Below are 18,203 nucleotides of genomic sequence, written 5' to 3'. Positions count from 1 at the left end.
GCAACAAAGATGAGATTATCCAGTTAATGACCAAATATAAACTTGACACTCTTAACAGGAGATAAACATAACAGGGAAGGCTGGTGAAATATTAGCGCAAAGGTCATTTGCGATGGAAGAATTTCATCTAATTTTTCAACTACAATTTTAACATGTAATAAAGATAGAGCTTACCAAAAGGTTGGCCTGAACAGAACAAAATCTTGTAATGGAATGAATGATCCAAACATTTGGTCTAGTGACGTTATGCAAATAAGGCGAGTAGTTCGATGGGCGGTGCATTATACTTTTATATTATGTTTTTTTTTTGTTTCTAGCTTAACGCAGAAAAATGGAAACTATAACAAACTAGAATTCCGAGATTTCATACCTCCATGAAATTTGGGCTTGATATGTAAATGTAAATTCCCTCTTTAATTATGCAAATTACCTCCGCATTAACATGATATATGTATCGTGATGTATATTAACTTTTGATTAACTTACAGATGTCCCAAGTATGACATTCCCATTATTCACCATTAAGAAATCATAGAATTTTTGCATAAATTATGCACATTTGGTCATCATTTGCATAATTAGTATCTGTTGATGTTCTGCCTGCCATAGGTTACATACATTACATGTATGAAAGTAGTATAATGTAAAACACTGTAATCATAGAATTTCCTCATTAATTATGCAAATAAGGTCCCCATTTGCATAATTTGCATTTAATCATGTACATCTCTCTCTCAGCTACATACACACCAAAAATTATGAAAATATGTTGTTCCTATCTGGACTTATTGGCTTTTAAACATTTCGCCAGAAAGTGCCCTGCAGTTCCAGAACAAGCTGCTAGGGGGACCAAACTCTCACCACTTATTCCTGACAGAAAAAGCAATCTGTCATCAAAACATTAAGACCAAATCATGTTCAGGACAAAAGCTACAAAAACCGGAAGTTCTGCTGCAGTACCAAGGTCAGCCACCAGGAGGCCTATATTTGACCTTGACGTTTATCTTTCTAAGACTTACCAACATACCAAATATCATCATAATCCATAAAGGCGTTCTAAAGTTATGCTGACCACAAAGCTGCGGAAACACACACAGACAGACAGACAGACAGACAGACATACAGACAGACACACCAAAAGCAATACCTCCATTTTTCATGGAGGTGAAAACTTATATAGAAATATCTTTGTATAGACATTAATGATCTACTCACATATATAACCATGTTTGCTTTAAACAACCAAGAATTCCGAGATTTCATACCTCCATGAAATATGGGCTTCATATGTAAATGTAAATTTCTTCTTTAATTATGCAAATGACCTCTGCATTAACATAATATATACATCGTGATGTATGTTAACTTTTGATTAACTCACAGATGTCCCAAGTATGACATTCCCATCAATCACCATTAAGAAATCATAGAATTTTCGCATTAATTATGCAAATTAGGTCATAATTTGCATAATTAGTATCTGTTGATGCTCCGCCTGCCATAGCTTACATACATTACATGTATGAAAGTAGTATAATGTAAAACACTATAATTATAGAATTTCCTCATTAATTATGCAAATAAAGTCCCAATTTGCATAATTTGCATTTAATCATGTACAACTGTCTCGCAGGTACCTACACACCAAAAATGATGAAAACACGTTGTTCCAATCTGGACTTATTGGCTTTGAAAGTTTTTACCAGAAACTAACTGCAGTTCCAGAACAAGCTGCTAGTGGGACCAAACTGACGCCACTTATTCCTGACAGGATAAGCTATCTGTCACCAAAAAGTGACCATAAGTTGTTCAGGACAAAAGATACAAAAACCGGAAGTTCTGCTGCAGTACCAAGGTCGTCCACCAGGAGGCCCATACTTGACCTTGACCTTTGTCTTTCCAAGACTTACCATCATACCAAATATCATCACAATCCATAAAGGCGTCCTGAAGTTATGCTGACTACAAAGTTGCGGAAACACACACAGACACACACACACAGACAGACAAACAGACACACACACACACAGACATACATACAGACAGACACGCCAAAAACAATACATCCATTTTTCATGGAGGTAATAAACTAAATTATCATTTTTTAGATAAAAATAGTGACAACGTACCGGCAGATGAGATAGAGAGCGAATGACATACAGTAAACAAGCTTTGCAGATTTACACAGTACGCGTTCAGGTGATCGAACCGGTTTTGCAACCATATTCTGTAAGATACATTTGTTAGCAAGTTAATATCAGTACTTACGTGTACCTGTTAAGGTCTGGACTGGAAAGAGTCACCTTATTCAATGCATATTTCATGAGGCTACCAGGTTGCTACGACAGACACAGGAGAACCCCGACAATTCCTCTGTCCTTCTTACAGTACCCACATGTGCATCCACCATGTATTCCATCTAATGGTTGTTACAAGTACGTGCCAGTACATTTTTGGAAGTACTATTATCGTAGATGAAGTGTCGGTGGTCGATAAATCACTCATGAATTTCATTCTGATTCAGGCTGATAGGTGGCGACCGCGTTGCTTTTTAGTTCCCGTTTCGAACGTATGCTTTTACCTTTTAAATGTTCCTCTAGTGTTTCGCGGATCAATCTACATGTGCGTGATGTATCACTGATTCCTTCGGAGACATTTATCTAGTCGGACTGAAGTGCAGAATTCTACAGACAGCGTCTCTAAACAGTCGTTGTCCCTACCTTCGTCCGGTCAGCGTACGCCAGCCATGACGACCATACTGAGATACACTGCCAGTTTTCTTCGAGGTTGTCGGACGGCCTTTCAACCACTGACTAAGTATGAGAAGACGGCTCTTCATTGAGGCAGGCGAGATGCAGACCGAGGATGCAAAGGTGGAAAGAACCATCATCGTTTCATTGACACCATTATAGGAAATAGGCCAACGTAATAGGAAATAGGCCAACGAAAAAACGGAATCTGTTACATTAACATGCAAATCTCACCTGGAAAAGCAATGCCAACCAGGCGTAAACAAACTAAATCTGCGTCCTCTGAAACACGATCCCATCAGGCAGCTCATAAAGCCTAAGCTTAAAAGCATGCCAAGCATGTTTCTGACCAACGCACGATCTTTAGTCCATAAACTTGATGAACTCAGCCAGAAACATCGCGGTGGTCACTGAAACATGGTTTTCTTCCAACTTTTTCGAACACATTGTCCGTTGAGGGGTATTGTCTCTATAGGAAGGGTCGTGAAAGCAGGAGGGGAGGAGATGCTGCCGTTTACATCAAAACGAGCATTAAGGCTACACCTGTCAACATCTCAACATCTGATGACATGGAATGCATATTGGTTCATCTAGACCGTGTTTATGTGAAGTCACCCAAGGCGCTTCACATGTGGTTTACCCCGAAGCCGGTTTCTAGTGGCTCCATCTGAACGCTCCAAATCACATTGAAAGCGCCTCGATCCCAAACCACTTCTAGAGGTGGTTTCGAATCGGTTTTCCCGCATCGCAATTAGCGTCTGAACGCAATGTGATTTCAATGTGACTTCACCTGGTCATGGATTATTGGGTGATATTTCTTTATTTATATGCAATACCAACTTTTACGTGGCAGCAACTTAAAGAGCAGTAATGGTCAAATAATGTCTCCGTTCTAGGGCGAGCTTTACCGCCTCTGGCGGGACCACGTCGGCATTCGGCTGAGATACGCTGGGCATCAGCAAGCAGGTCGTTGACCTCTGACATTAATAACACGCTACCTAACGTGTTTTCATGAAACAACAATAAATGTAGCTCAAGCGAATAGTGATCGGACACGGTTTCAAAGGAATGTGTGGCACGTGGACCAGATGTGAGGAATGTGAGTTACCCGAATCGCGGTTTGGGTGACTACATAAACACAGCCCTAAAGCCACATAGGACACTCCGAGCCGTCCCTAGTCTCTCCTTGGGCTAACGAATCACACCTGCAAACCGAGACGAATCAGTACCTCATTAACTCTTTGGATGAAATCCATCGTAAACATCCACTTGCTGGTATCATCTTGCGTGGTAATTTCAACAAACTCTCACTGCAACCACTGTTGACTAGATATCCGGAGTTAAACAGGTAGTTACAGAGCCCATCCGTGCCGACAACGTGCTGGACTTAATTATAACAAATGTACACAGTCACTATCAGGCACCGGTGACTTCTGCCCCTCTCGCAGCCAGTGATCATTACTGTGTTATATGAAAACCTGGATTCTATCTACACCACTGTGAGCCCTCTAGAGTTCTGCACCGTCTGGTAACACAGGATCGAAAAGACGCCCTAGGGCTGTGTATGGCTCTTGCCGCCTGGTCTAGCGTGTACAGCGCAAGCACAGACAAGGTGACCACTTTCTACAACATCGTACAGACGATGCTCAACACTTGCATATCTTTTAAGAAGAAAAAGGTCCGTGACGTTGACAAGTACTGGATGACTGACAAAATCAAATCAGCACTTGAAAAAAGACAGTCACACTATCAGAAATACGGGAAAACAGCCAGTTAGAAAAAGCTGAGAAACAAGGTACACGAAGCATCGCAGCGCCTTCTCTACCTCCAGCGCCTTTAGACACCAGTCAGTCACGAAGCATCGCAGCTCCTTCACTACCTCCGTTTACTCGCCAAGGGTGGCATGCCCGCGGACGACTTATCAACGCTGTACACAACTCTCATCAGGCCTCACTTGGAGTATGCTAAAGTTGTGTATGTCGGATGCACGATCAGTAAGTCAAACATGCTCGAATCCGTGCAAAAATGGCCGTAAAGATCATAAACCGGAACAGTAGTGCCCCGTCGGCAAATTTTCTGCCCACTCTCCAACATAGGCGAGAAGCAGCAGCAATAAAACTCATTGACCAGATGCGTGCTTGTGATCACCCTCTGCACCACATGATCACCAGCGACAGACAACAGCAGACGGGAGGGATTCTACGGAACAGTCACCACCTAACACTGCCGGCATGCAGAACGGAACGTCTACAACGGCCATTCCTGTTCCATGCAACTTCCCCCATACAATCAGACTGTATAGTAATGTATTATTAGAGACTGTTTCCTCCCACACAAACTGCTTAACTACCTAAGTTCAACGAATATGGCTTCCTGTAGGTTATAACGGTTTTAAAAATAAAAATCTTAAAAATATAGCAATATGATTCATGTTTTAAATCCTTTATTGATAGCTGTTTTTTTTAATATTGTGATTGAGTTTGAAGATGTCATATGTAAATTAGCAACTATGTTAGTCTGCTTTTTGCTAAAAGAGTCATTGTCATTGTCAGGCCGAATGCGCTGTTTGGAAATGTAAGTATCTAGGCAGTAGGTGACATGTTTCAGGTACCTCCAGTCAAGGGACAAAGTTTATTGACTTGTGGAATTCCGTGTTACAGGTTCCTCATAAATCTCCAAGAACAGTTGGACACTCACCCAAGTCAAAGTTCCACAGCCTTTATTTTCCACACCCTTACTCCAGGGCTCCCTTCTCAGAATGCCCCCCTATGCTCCCCTGGAGCGTTCCATTGGGGATATGGGGGTGTTCCAAACTAACTTCCCTACGATACATAACATTCCGTCTCTAAAGTAGTTGAACTTAAGGATACCATGAGGCAAAAGGATTGTGCTGCATTTGCAAAGCTTTTCAACAAAGTGAGAGTAAAGAGAATAAAAATGAACTTTCAGATGAAGATGACAAAACTCTGTCATCAAGGGTGCTATCTGTTGGTTTTTGATTCGAACGATTATCCCAAAGGCTCACTTCACATCTTTCCTACTAATATGGCTGTTGCAGACCATATTGACAAAATGTTTTGAAGCCTTTGATTTCGTCAAAGATCCCACAACAGGTTCCATGAAGCGGCGAGATCTTGCTCGAAGAGAAAAGGCGACCTCCCTGATGTTGTCAAAATTTGGGTTGGTGCTAGCTGGTCATGCTTTCTAGAAATGTCAATTTGGCGGATGGTCCAGTGAACGGTGCATTTGGAACAGTATGTTGGATAGCAGGTGGTCAAGATGATACAAGTGAAGTTGCAACTGTTTTGTGCAGTTTAACCCTCAACAGTACACCTTCCCGGACTGATTAATCTGTACACCTGGGGTCCGCGCGGACCCCAGAACAGTTTTTGCTAATTTTTAGAAATTATCAACATGCTACCAGCTCAATTGTTTTGCAAACTGATGTGGGAACCTCTGTGTCCACATTACATACAAAATCATACATTTTGAACCTTTTCTATTTTTTGGTGAAGAGAAGAAGACAAGAAGAAATACCCGATTTTTAAACCCATTTCAGACTGAAGGGGCTTTTGAGGCCCAACTTTGATCTCAGATAGCGGCTAAACGGCTTGCACTAGAAGTATCAAATTTGGAGACCTTTCCTGAAAATGTCTCTGGAAAAAAGTTCATATTAGTTTGATATTAGTAAGGTGATGTTTTTTGTGTTGCCATGGCAACGGGTTTCTGGCAGGCAGTTTATTTTGAAAATAGAAGTAATTTTGGTTTAACATAAAATTCTATATAAAGTTCTATATTAAATTACACTTCTTTTCGAACATTAATAACATCTCACATAATTAAATATAAGTTAAATCATTTATATGCATAGAATATGCTAATTTGATGACGTCATTGGTCAAAATCCATATGGCGGACTATATTATTAGCTCTGACGTCATATGACGTTATAATTACACCAAAGTTATTAAAATTTAATTCTATTACTACACCATTCTCTGAAAACTTGGTAGACATACGATGAGTGCATAAAAACATATAAAAACGGAAATAAGGTAATGTATAAGACCGCCAGTGTATCCATTATGATCGAAAGCCGGCTGGGGTCCGCGCGGACCCCAAAAGAAAATCAGATATAATTTTTTTTTATAAATGGTAGAAACGGAGTTTTCTGCACTGTATTGAGAGACAACTTTGTGGGTGACAATTACCTAAAATTTCAGAAAAAATATTTAGAAACAAAAAAGATATTACAGAATATATAGTGCTGGGGTCCGCGCGGACCCCTGGTGTACTGTTTAGGGTTAAAAATCCAAAGGCAGACGTACCAAATTCCCCTCAGCCTATGCTGGACCTGTACAGTACATAAAGTACAGGGCATGACCACTGATGAAGCGGTGTCTCGCTGAAAAACGTTTTCACATCAGGTATGGCGTATGTGACGTTAAGTAGGGTACGTTCCATTGGTGGTCTCCACATCGCAGACCATAAGCAGGGGTCCATCTACTGTGATGAGGGAGTGCAGGGGGCTATCAGATGAAACACTTTGACTTTGTCACCAACCCTTTCCCTACTGTTGGTAACCGATCCTAAAATGTTTATCACAATACTGAAGGACTTGCAAGTTACTTTTAAGTCTAAAGTGAATGAATGACATATCTGGACCAGCTTCTGGCTCTTGCTCACCCGCACATTTAGAGGTGAGAGAGGGACCTGGTAAGGGGGAGGCTGGTCGATGACCCATGTCTCAGCTCCCCTGGTGATTGGGGTGAGGAAGGAAAAAAAACTCCCTGATGAATGGGGTAGAAAAATGATTATATTTCCATCATGTGCTATACAATAGTTCTTATAAACTAATCTGTGTTCTTTTTCTCTGAAGAACACATTGGAGAGGGCAAAACCCCTTGATTTTTCTTTCTTGATATAGCTACCGGACTCTATAGATTTTATTTTGTAGTGTTGTATACCTTCTTATTGTCATATTTTAACTAATAAAGCATTTTGCATGTAATACCATGTTTAAAGCCAGCGGTGTTCATTACTGCATTATTGTTGGTAACCGATCTATTTCTTCCCTTTTTTCAATGATGAAGACTCGAGCAGTTGGAAAATTGTGAGCTAAATATACAGCAGGTAAGCTTTTTCTAAGATGGAAATGACATGGTTTCTGTTCACACCGGATGGGCACATATGTGATTTCGTCGTGGTCTGCTCGCCTGTGAAATGCTAAATTGTACTCCTGTTTCCATCCTGTAGATGGGACCTCTCTATTTTAAAACCTGTTTGTAACAACCTCCCGAAGTGGTTTGGGATCGACGCATCATCAATGCGATTTGGAGTGTTCAGATGGGGCCACTTGAATCCGGCTTGAACGGAATCTAGATCGATGTGTCAGCAGCTAAACTGGAAGACGGTCGGAGGAGACCAAGTTTAAGTTCATTTGGAGGATATTCACTTTTTTAATGGTTCGTTGTGGGAGTGGACGATGGTCACTGTGTAGGTACAGCCTCGTTTGTGGCCAAGCTTGAAGATATTTTAGAGTACCTTATCCGTTATTGTGAGGAAAGGTTCCACCTTGAGTAAAAATGTGGCGGGAATCAACTACACGTGTGGAGCCATGTATCGTCCCGGTGCAGAGTAACCACCGCTGATTGGTTTATCATTGAGGGACAGTGCCCATCGTTTGAGTAATTTGTCGATTCATGAAGAGCCTAGGGATCATCCGCTGTTGTAAGTTATTACTGTTATATCTTTAGAAAGTACCCACCGTCAACTAACAGAGTATTCATATGTGTGTGTGTGGGGGGGGTGCACAGTTAAGTATAGTAATTGTATCATCTGGTGAGGGATAGTACCTATCAAACTATTCTAATGCGGTTTGTCGCTTCTAGAGAGAACATCCTCCGTCGAGTTGGTTATCATGCCTATGTTACAACTGTTAATTTATCGTCTTTACGTTACGTTTTTTCCAAGAACTGGAATAACAATCGTCCCGGTGACCGCCCCTGCTAACGGTGGGGTGGATCTATTCTCTTCCCTGCGTGGCTGAACGAGACATTGCCTTTAATTTCAGCAGCATTGTCATTCCGTGTACCGTTGTACACACCTTTACATGATTATGGGTTACTTGTCTCCCTACTTTTAACTCACCACTGGTCGGAATTGTATAGTTACTGTATTCTCTGTAGAGAACAGTTCAGGTCACCGACCCACCTGTTTCTTCTGGTTTAGGAAGGTACTATCATTTTCTGATAGTAAATGATATTGCGGCTTCGTGATGACATACCCAGTAACTTGAAGTTGCAATTTCTCGTTCGTAATTATAACATTGCAATTCAAGGATGTACATTTTATGGAGGAGCATGTTTGTTTTCAATATGCATTTCACCTCTTCTTCCCTGTTACCTGATATCTAGCCTAGCCGGTGTTGAGTGAGAGCATGTGTAAGTTGAGGCGGGCCCCTCTCTCCTTTTGCCGGGGTCGCTTGTTCCATAACCATAAGCTCCGTTTTGTATTGTTCAGCGGGAATAACAGATTTGTGGACTGTTAAATCGGGCAACCACGATTATCACTGGGCGATCACTGGAAGATCGTGTACCTACAAAAACCCTGCTTGAAGAGGCTGGTATGTTACCCCTGGCTGAAAGGGTGAAATTGAACACATTAGTGACTGTTCACAAGGCAGTTCGCCACAAAGCACCTGCCTACATGACACAAATGTTCAAATGGCTGTCACCCCCAGTGCTCAGAGTTCGCACTCGTGCTGCTACGAAACAACTCTACATCTTCGACCCTCACATGCTGGACACTCCTAAAGCACATGTGGACACCTTCAAGGGCAGCCTCCAGTACCAAGGGCCTGTCCTGTGGAACAGTATCCCTGCTGATCAGCGGCAACTGACATCAACGTCAGCATTTAAAACAAACTGTAGAGAACTTCAGACTTTAGGACTGAACTTGGAAAATGAATGAACTAAATGTGCCTATTCTGTGACCGCGTTGTACATGTACATGTTTGTAACGTTAATGACTTCGTCAGAAAGACTATGAAATTGTCTCGCCGCATTGTGGGTGACAGCGGATTTAGCAATATAACTCTTGAAGGCATTATTCGACGTCCATTCAACTTTCAACTTTCAACTTTATTTGTTTAACCAGGTATCACACTCAGGCCACTCTGGCCTGTTTTTCAGGAAATCCTGGTACAAAAGCACAGACAAACACCTAACAGTTAAACAGATTCACAATACATACAATTTTATTTTTATTTTTATTTTCCGTCATTTTTATACAGGGTAACCCAATTCAGTGATGGCACTGCTTTTCAACGGGGCCCTGTATTACACAGCACAGTACAACAATCACATACAAATAATAACATTAGCATACAAAAATATTATACAATAAATAATTATAATGGCAATAAAAATAACGAAAACAATAAATAAATTATAATCGCAATGATAATAACGAAAACACAGTAATTTACCAATAACAGTCTAAGTCTAAAAATAGCACATAAATGCTATATGTATGTCCGTGATTTTTGGCAGGCAGATTACCGTTGTTAAGACAAAATTCAAGTACAAGTTTGGGCTTCGTTGGGGGTTCTGTACGTCACGTTAGTGCACCTTTTGTGTTTGTGAGCAAAATAACTCAAGTATATTTAAATTGATGTTCATGATTTTTGGCAGGCAAGCTACCATTGTACAGGCCAAGGTCAAGTTCAAAAATGGGCCTCTTGGGGGGGTCCCTTTGTCGCTGCAGTATGGATCTTTTGTTTTACATATATTGTCTTTCCCCCACCAACCTTTGGTTTTATTCAGATGGGGACAGCTGGTCTCCCATCTGGAATCAATTGCTTACAATTGAGGGGCTGTCCTATAATTACGGGGGGGGGGGTGCACATGCATCAGGTCATTCCCTCAATTGTAAGGCTAGACCAAGTAATGGTCCACGGGAGACCTTGAATTTATAAGATGCAATAAGATGCATAAAGGGCCGAGAAAAAACTAAGATACATAGATTTGGAATATACTAACTGTGGAAATACAAAGGTTAGGACGCAAATTGAATAAAAGAACATAGTGTAGCAACAAACGCAAACAGCACTGAATCTCGCCCTGTTCTGATTCTTTCCTTTCATCACATCTTCTCTTATTACATTTTGCGACACTGTCGTGACACTCTGATTATAATACAGTGAGCAGAATTTTTTGGTAGCAGTTATTTTTTTTTCAGTCCAAAATTAAATACTTTAGTAACTTTAGGGCTAAAACGACAGTGCATCTGTAAATCGGTGGCAAACCCTTTCGGGGTGTTCCGTACGATAAAAAAGGGAAACAAAAGGAGTACAGAAATTCTTTTGTACTCTAGACCAAATTGATTTCTAGTTAAAAAAACGTTGGTTTATCAAGAATAATATCCCTCTGACAAAGGCACGAGATCTCCGACCTCTAGTTTGTATAATGTGTTTCAGCGTGTAATTTCTATGAATGTATGTTTTAATGTATGTGCCCAGGGATACCTGAAAAAACAGATCAATGGATCTGAGGTATGCACTAGTGAAATAGATAAACTTGAAACTTGACCGGGTCATGGACACGAGAACTGGATTTATTTAAATAATTTTTTACTCTCAGTGTCGGTGGTGTCAGCAGTACTTATTTCGGAAGTAGCCCCCTGGTTCTCACATGGTTTACACATTGTTCCTCGCACTATTTCATAATAGTAAGAGTAGTCACAGTCACAGTCAGCACATTTCCGCCTCGGCAAATCAAAATGCAAGGTCAAGTGAGTCTTATTGATGAGGTCTGGGATAGACCTACTAGCTGCGTTTTCATCCTTGTCCCTAGCATAACATATTCCATTAATCCTTGTACGGCCAATTTTATTTAGATATCATAGAGTAGATTTTAGTTTTTGTATGTTGTACCTCTGAAGAATTTGCTGTACATTGTACCTGTGACTGTTTGTGCAATAAAGTTCGATTGATTAATGTATCTATTATCAACCCAATAATGTCCAATACATAGTAGTTCTCCGAAAGATTTTCAAACCACACGGATTGTACCTAAACATAACGATAAATAGCTAGAGTTTTAACTCTATGGGTACTCAATTAATGAGACTTAACAATCTCACCGATTGAGTACCCACCACCAAAAATACATACTAGATATGGGAATGGAAAGGATGGAAAGTGTTGGAACGAATTGACTTGTTTTGTCATAGAGCTCGTTGTGTTTCATGGACTGTCTAGTTTTGTCGAAGAGCTCTGTTTACAAAGCCAAGAAGTCACATTGAATTGACTTAATATCCAAAGAGCTCTATACAAACGTACCCTGTAACCACTCAAACCATCTAATCGACTTGTTTTGTGCGCCGGGCTCTATTTACAAAGTCCTGACTAAAAATCGTGACGCCAACCAACATATTGACTTGTGTTTGTCGCAGGGCTCTGCAGAGATATCACTGAGGCTGTGAGACCAGCTCCATGCAGGAGCTCTGCAGAGCTGTAGGATGTACGATAAAGGTACTGCCCCTTCCTGGTCGTATCTAAAGAATTATCGTACTTTTGTAAGGAAAGTCATTTTAGTCAAATTCAAGTCAAATTAGCTTCTATAATATCACAGAGATTGAGTTAAAATACTAGTGATTAAAGGTTGCACTAATGCATCCACTGGATAATTTTTACGTACTTTCATAAGATCTTTCATGTTTTGTGAACTTGGGTATAGTAGTGTCCAAAACATTCCGAGGACCTCATTATCTTCGAAAAACATTGTTGAAGCTTCCGACGGACGAATCACACATTTTCTCTGTGAAAATGCAAATTAGATCTTATTTTCATTATCATGTCTTATTTTCTCCACTCAGTCTAATCTTAGCAAAAATACTAGTCTAGCATTTCCTTTGTATTATGCAAATTAGTTACAGATTTGAATCAGTCATTTTAAATCATGTACACCTTTACTTGACTTCCAAATTCTTGACTATATAATTATAGCAAATTCCTATTGATTATTCAAGTTTCGTATCACTTACGTAAAATCGGTGTACCGACCTTTCTCCCGTTCTCAAAACCAATTGTCAAAAGTTTGAATAGTCCGAAAATAAAAGGCCGTAGACTTAAAGGATTCCATCAATAATTATGGAAATTATAGAATAATATGCATAATAGTTTTAATATGTAGAGCATCACCTAAGCCAACCTTAAAACAAAATCAATTTCCGTTAGCTTGTTGTTAAATTTTCTTTCCTTAGACCACACTGACTTAATTTTATAGATGACATCCGCGCGCGCATTGATTTTCACCTGTCCTGAAAAAAAAGATCACATCCACCGATCTAGGCCTGGGTAGCCCATGGTAGTTAACGACAATACGGAGCCCGTGGTAACTCTGGAGGATAGCACTCCGGCTACAGAAGCTCCACGAGTCAAGAACTCAATACATACAGTGCCGATTCATAAATCACGCAAAAAGCCACATGTGCTGGCTTGTCGTATACGTCGCTAAGTACTGCAAATTCACAACACCATTTTTTTTTATTTCCGTGGTTTTATAGATTTTGGCCGGAATTTTTCTATTCGCCCGCGCGCACCTTGTTCGGGGGTCGATTATCCATAAAATTAAGCCAGCGTGGCCTTAAAGAATTTTTAACAAATGCCCCTACTCGTTTTAGAACAAGCTGTTAGAGAACCTAAGCTAACGCCCTGTCTTCCCGAGCAGAAAAGCTATCAACCTTTATTTATTTATTTATTCAGCTATCAACCTTGCAAATTCATAATATCTAAATGGCTTAACTGAGTGGACGGATGCTAACTTCATGGCTCTGATTGTGACTAAATGCAAACTGATGGTGTTCTGCTTGTTCCGGAATCCACCCGCACCGCCGGTAATCACCATCGGAACCTCCCAACTTGAAGTGGTTCAGGCAGCGCGGATCCTGGGACTTATTCTTCTGTACAACCTGAAATGGACAGGGCATGCCACCTCGATCGTCCGGTAAGCTAGTAAAGACTCGATATGCTAAAATCCTGAAGAAACATGGTCTGGACACGAGCTGTCTCATCGTCATCTACATCGGGTTTGTGCGGCCTGTGCTGGAGTACACATGCGTGATATGGCACCCTGGACTGACCACAGAACTGTCGGAAAAAATTGGAGGAGTGCAGAAAGGATCACTAAGGGTAATACTTGGGCCCGAATATGACTATTATCACACGGCTCTGGACACTACAGGCCTTAGAAGATTAGATACCAGACGGGATGAACTGTGCCTAAGGTTTGCTCTTTCTCTCAGAAGCAGTGAGAAATACCGTGCTTGACTGCAATCACAAATGAGGATGTACACAATAGAACACATACACAAGTAGGAACAGCAAGGATAGTAAGAAACTGACACAGCGTATGCTTAACAGTACATATTGTATTTACATGCTGAATGATAGTAATAATTGTTATAATAGAATTAGTAATCTTTTAGTTTTTTAGACTCTTGGTCGTGCTGAGAATGGTTTTATTCTTTTAATAAACCATTCTCTGACTCTCTCTCTCTCTTTCTCTAAATCATCTTACAGGATTAAATGTTTCCATTGCTTACATACCTGGAATATTGGATCCCCCAAGACTATTTGCCACATATCCCTGCAACAAAATGCCCAAGGTGCACCACAGACACCGTTCGAGGGCGTGGATACTTGCCAGTAGTTCCGCCGGATGTACAGCCGTCTGTACAGATCCAGGATCAGCGCTTCCAGGGTCTTTGAGTGGGCTATAGTGTCTCTTTCTAGAGGTTGAGGACAATCCCAACAGTTTGGAGCCTATTACATATGCTATCCAAAGGGTTACTACAGTTACTTGGTGTGGCCTTAGCTAAACCATGGTTCAGAGTCATGGGTGCTGACAAAGAAGGACCTCAGTAGACTAGAGGCAGCTGAAATGAGAGTAGTACGCACCATGCTAGACAAAAGCAGACTGGATAAGATCCGCAACACCCATCTGAGAAATATGCTGGGCATAACCTCAGTCGCCGATGACATTGAGAGATATGCCCTCAGATGGTTAGGCCACGTACAAAGGATGAATCCAGACCGAATCCCAAAAATGGCCTTCGACCTCAAACTAAAGGGTAAACGCCCACAAGGAAGACCGAGAAAACAACGGCGGGATAATGTGCAAGAAATATTGACACACCGCAGGATTGGGAGGTTAGAAAGGCTAGAAGAGGAAGGAGTCTTCCTAGACCGGAAGGAATGGAAACGACGCTCTGAGCTGACAGGCACTAAAGCCTATCTGGGGATGATGTAAGATGTAAGTAAGACCTTAGCTAAAAGGCAAAGTAGGCAAGACTCCATATGGCAGAAAGTCGTTTACAGTTCATGCAAATGATGTTCTTATTTGCATAATTAATAAGAAACATTTTTGGGTCATAAAGGTTAAAATCTTGGTTAACACCTTGGTTCCTATGGTTTAAACCATCGTGCCGTATAAAGAAAAAATGACGAGGCGACAGCATTGTGCTCTAGGGACCTGTTTCTGCTCTTGCCAAGTTTGGTAGCCGTGTTTTTTAAGAGAGGACCTGGGGGTTCTGCAAACTCGCTTGACCAAACGCACTGGCACCACTGGCCGTTGAAAACAGGTGGGTATTATGACACACGTATAGGAGCAAATATCTCATATCTATATATACATATTTATCATATTTTGTGATGTTATTCATCCGCTATATATAATACATATACATGTATTACAAATTACGATGCAAGACACACTGGCTTATACTAAATTAGCACATTCACAATAATTAGTTTAAGTTGTTGTTTAGTTGTTTAAGCTATTGTTTGTTTCGCATAACCGGTAAACCGCCTTCAGGCGTAACACACCAGTTTTGTACATGTGCGCACATGTACAAGCTGCGTAAGACCGGACTGTAAGGTTTTGAACCACTCACACCGGGAAGATCCCCTACTCTTTTCGATAAGTGCGGTGGGTTCTTTAACGTGCATGGGGTGTGGCTCTCCCAAACACGGGACCTCCATTTAACGTCCTATCCGAGGGACGTCCCTAACCGAAGCTAGGTACTCATTTTCACCTGAGTGAAGTGAGGAAAGTCGTGTAAAGTGCCTTTCCCAAGGGCACAAGATCGGTGACATGGGCAGGGTTCGAACCCACAACCTCTGGGGTGTGAGCCGAACGCGCTACCGACTGCGCCACACGACCCCATTAGATTTAGTTGTACGCCAAGTGTTACTCCAGAGGAAGGTGACCACACTAACCCTGTTCCTGCTGTGTACCAACTTATTACTGTGCCTTGACAATGCACACCCTGGTTAGCCTACAGCTAACTTTTTGATGATATAGGTGAATCCCAGTACAGGGGCTCTTACCATTAACTTGTTTGTATACGTCTCACAACTTTTACCAAGGATTCGTTTATTGCTGTATGGTTAAGAAGTGCAGTAACTTGGGTTCATACGGACCGAAGCAATAATTATTCGTTATAGTTTTACATCTTTTGATAACCTCTCTTCCTCTCAACCTATACTCAAAATCAGTATATAATATTATTACTAATAATAATAAAGTCAAACAATCACTTTCCTTCAGAGGATTTTGCAATGTGAAAGTGAAATGTTTCTCATGGGCTATAAATAAGTGCCAATACAACACGTACAGAAATAAGTAACGGAAAATGTATTCTCGGAACAAAGATAACAATTGTGATCCCTAAGATTAGTATTGAGGTGTTCAAGTTTCTAAATGATACAGACTATTACTGACGTAATCAAAATCATACCTGGAGATAACAAAATGGTAAAACAATAGCAATTTTTGAATAAAAGATTGAATGTGATTTTGATGGTCCCATATTATTTTTCATTCAACTTCAGAAAGAATAATCCTTATAACAAATACATACATAAGAAATGAGCTACTAAGAAAAGTTTAAAGCCAAATAAGAGGCACCTGGATTGGTCTTCAACAAAGAGATACCCCTTCCTGTATTATGAAACAATTGTCGCCAAGTAAGTCTGCCAACGCTTTTTGGACTTTGTTTTTAAAGAAGAAAGGTTAAAAAAAAGTCTCGACTTAATTGGTTTATTGTAAATAGAGCAGACTAGAGAGTACATAAGAAATCGGCCATGAGCAATTGAGGGAATACATTGGAAACCTCCAAATTATCCTGTATGTTACACCTATTATAGAAGATTTACGAATGCCATGAACATAACTTAGATCAATAAACTGAAATGAAACACCTTGAAAAAGTCAAAACACCGGTATCAGAGTTTGGCAGTTCGGTTTGCTGGCCATCTCAGCCATCTTCCAAAGCCAAGTATTTCTCTTTGATTTATGATTAAGAAGGAATTTTGACTAAACATTCTTTTCAACTTTTTATTCATGTTGCCCAAAAATGAGAAGAAAAAAAAAAGAAGAAAAATGTTACACGGTGTCTTTGCCTTTAAACAAATAAATGGCGGCATGCATCCTGTCAAAAATACAGTGTGGGAATATATGTTACTATAAGGCATTGTGTGGGGGTTTCAAGGAATTTTTACTGAAAAAAACACACTGTTTGGGGTTTTGTAAACCAACGTTACTACATGCACTGTGTGGGTATGGAGGACAATGAAAACACTTATAATATCGAGAAGCACTTCATGGAATTTTAAGGTATATATGTAACATTCTATGGTGGAAAGAGAGTATGGACTGAAATATGCTGTATTTGCTCCCGAGCGAATGTCTGCCTTTCTAGTCTAATCGTGACTTTATATGCTGATGTATATATGGGTAACGGTTTTTGTGGTAAATCTGTAAAGACAGGGAGTCAAAACGTACTAAAGCCATGGCCCAAAAAGGTCTCCATGTAATGCAGGGTTTGCCCTAGAGTCAGGGGATGGCCAAAATGGTGGCACAGCAGTCTTGTTGTATGACGCTAGCTTCTTTAGGAGCACTTTGACCATATCAGGGTACTTTTCAGACAAATCTGTTCTCTCGTGTGGGTCGTCACGAATATTAAACAGCCATAGGTGCTTGTCATGTGAGTCTTCTGGCTCTTCAAAATGATTGCCTGATGTGCCTCGATGTTTCCAGCCTCCCAGGTCTAAAAATACATATGTCAGACATGTTAGATTTTTCTGGTGACAAGACTTACAACACATGGTTCAACACACACAAACGCACAGAAAAACTAACGCATTGGGATTTTACCATGTAAAATAAAACATATAAAAGGAATGAAATACACTGCATCAATTTACACACTCAAGTCCTTTGTAAAGCCGTTTTCTTCTAATTTCTATTGTTGTTATCACGCCATCAACGTGACAGAAGGTGTAATGATCTTTGTTTTTCATAATAGCTTTTGTAGGGTTAAAATTGTTAATTAAATCATGTGCATCATGACATCTATTATCACTGTCTAATGGATTTTAACCCTGTC

At 40.5% G+C, this 18,203-nt stretch overlaps 1 protein-coding gene across 1 annotated transcript in view; it reads right to left on the bottom strand.

The window, feature by feature from the left end:
* Positions 1-15,984: 15,984 nt before the first annotated feature.
* The window catches only part of LOC109470804 (arylsulfatase B-like), a 20,153-nt gene continuing 17,934 nt past the window's right edge, over positions 15,985-18,203 (bottom strand). Inside the window, exon 9 of the mRNA XM_019769881.1 lies at positions 15,985-17,864. Within this exon, the coding sequence (XP_019625440.1) occupies positions 17,599-17,864 (266 nt within the window). The 3' untranslated portion in view covers positions 15,985-17,598. The remainder of the gene's footprint in view (positions 17,865-18,203) is intronic.

Source organism: Branchiostoma belcheri, unplaced genomic scaffold, assembly GCF_001625305.1.
Source record: "Branchiostoma belcheri isolate BF01 breed outbred unplaced genomic scaffold, Haploidv18h27 scaffold233, whole genome shotgun sequence".
NCBI classification, from domain to species: Eukaryota; Metazoa; Chordata; class Leptocardii; order Amphioxiformes; family Branchiostomatidae; genus Branchiostoma; species Branchiostoma belcheri.
Note: the sequence above shows the minus strand (reverse complement) of the source record. Positions and strands in the feature narration are given on the sequence as shown.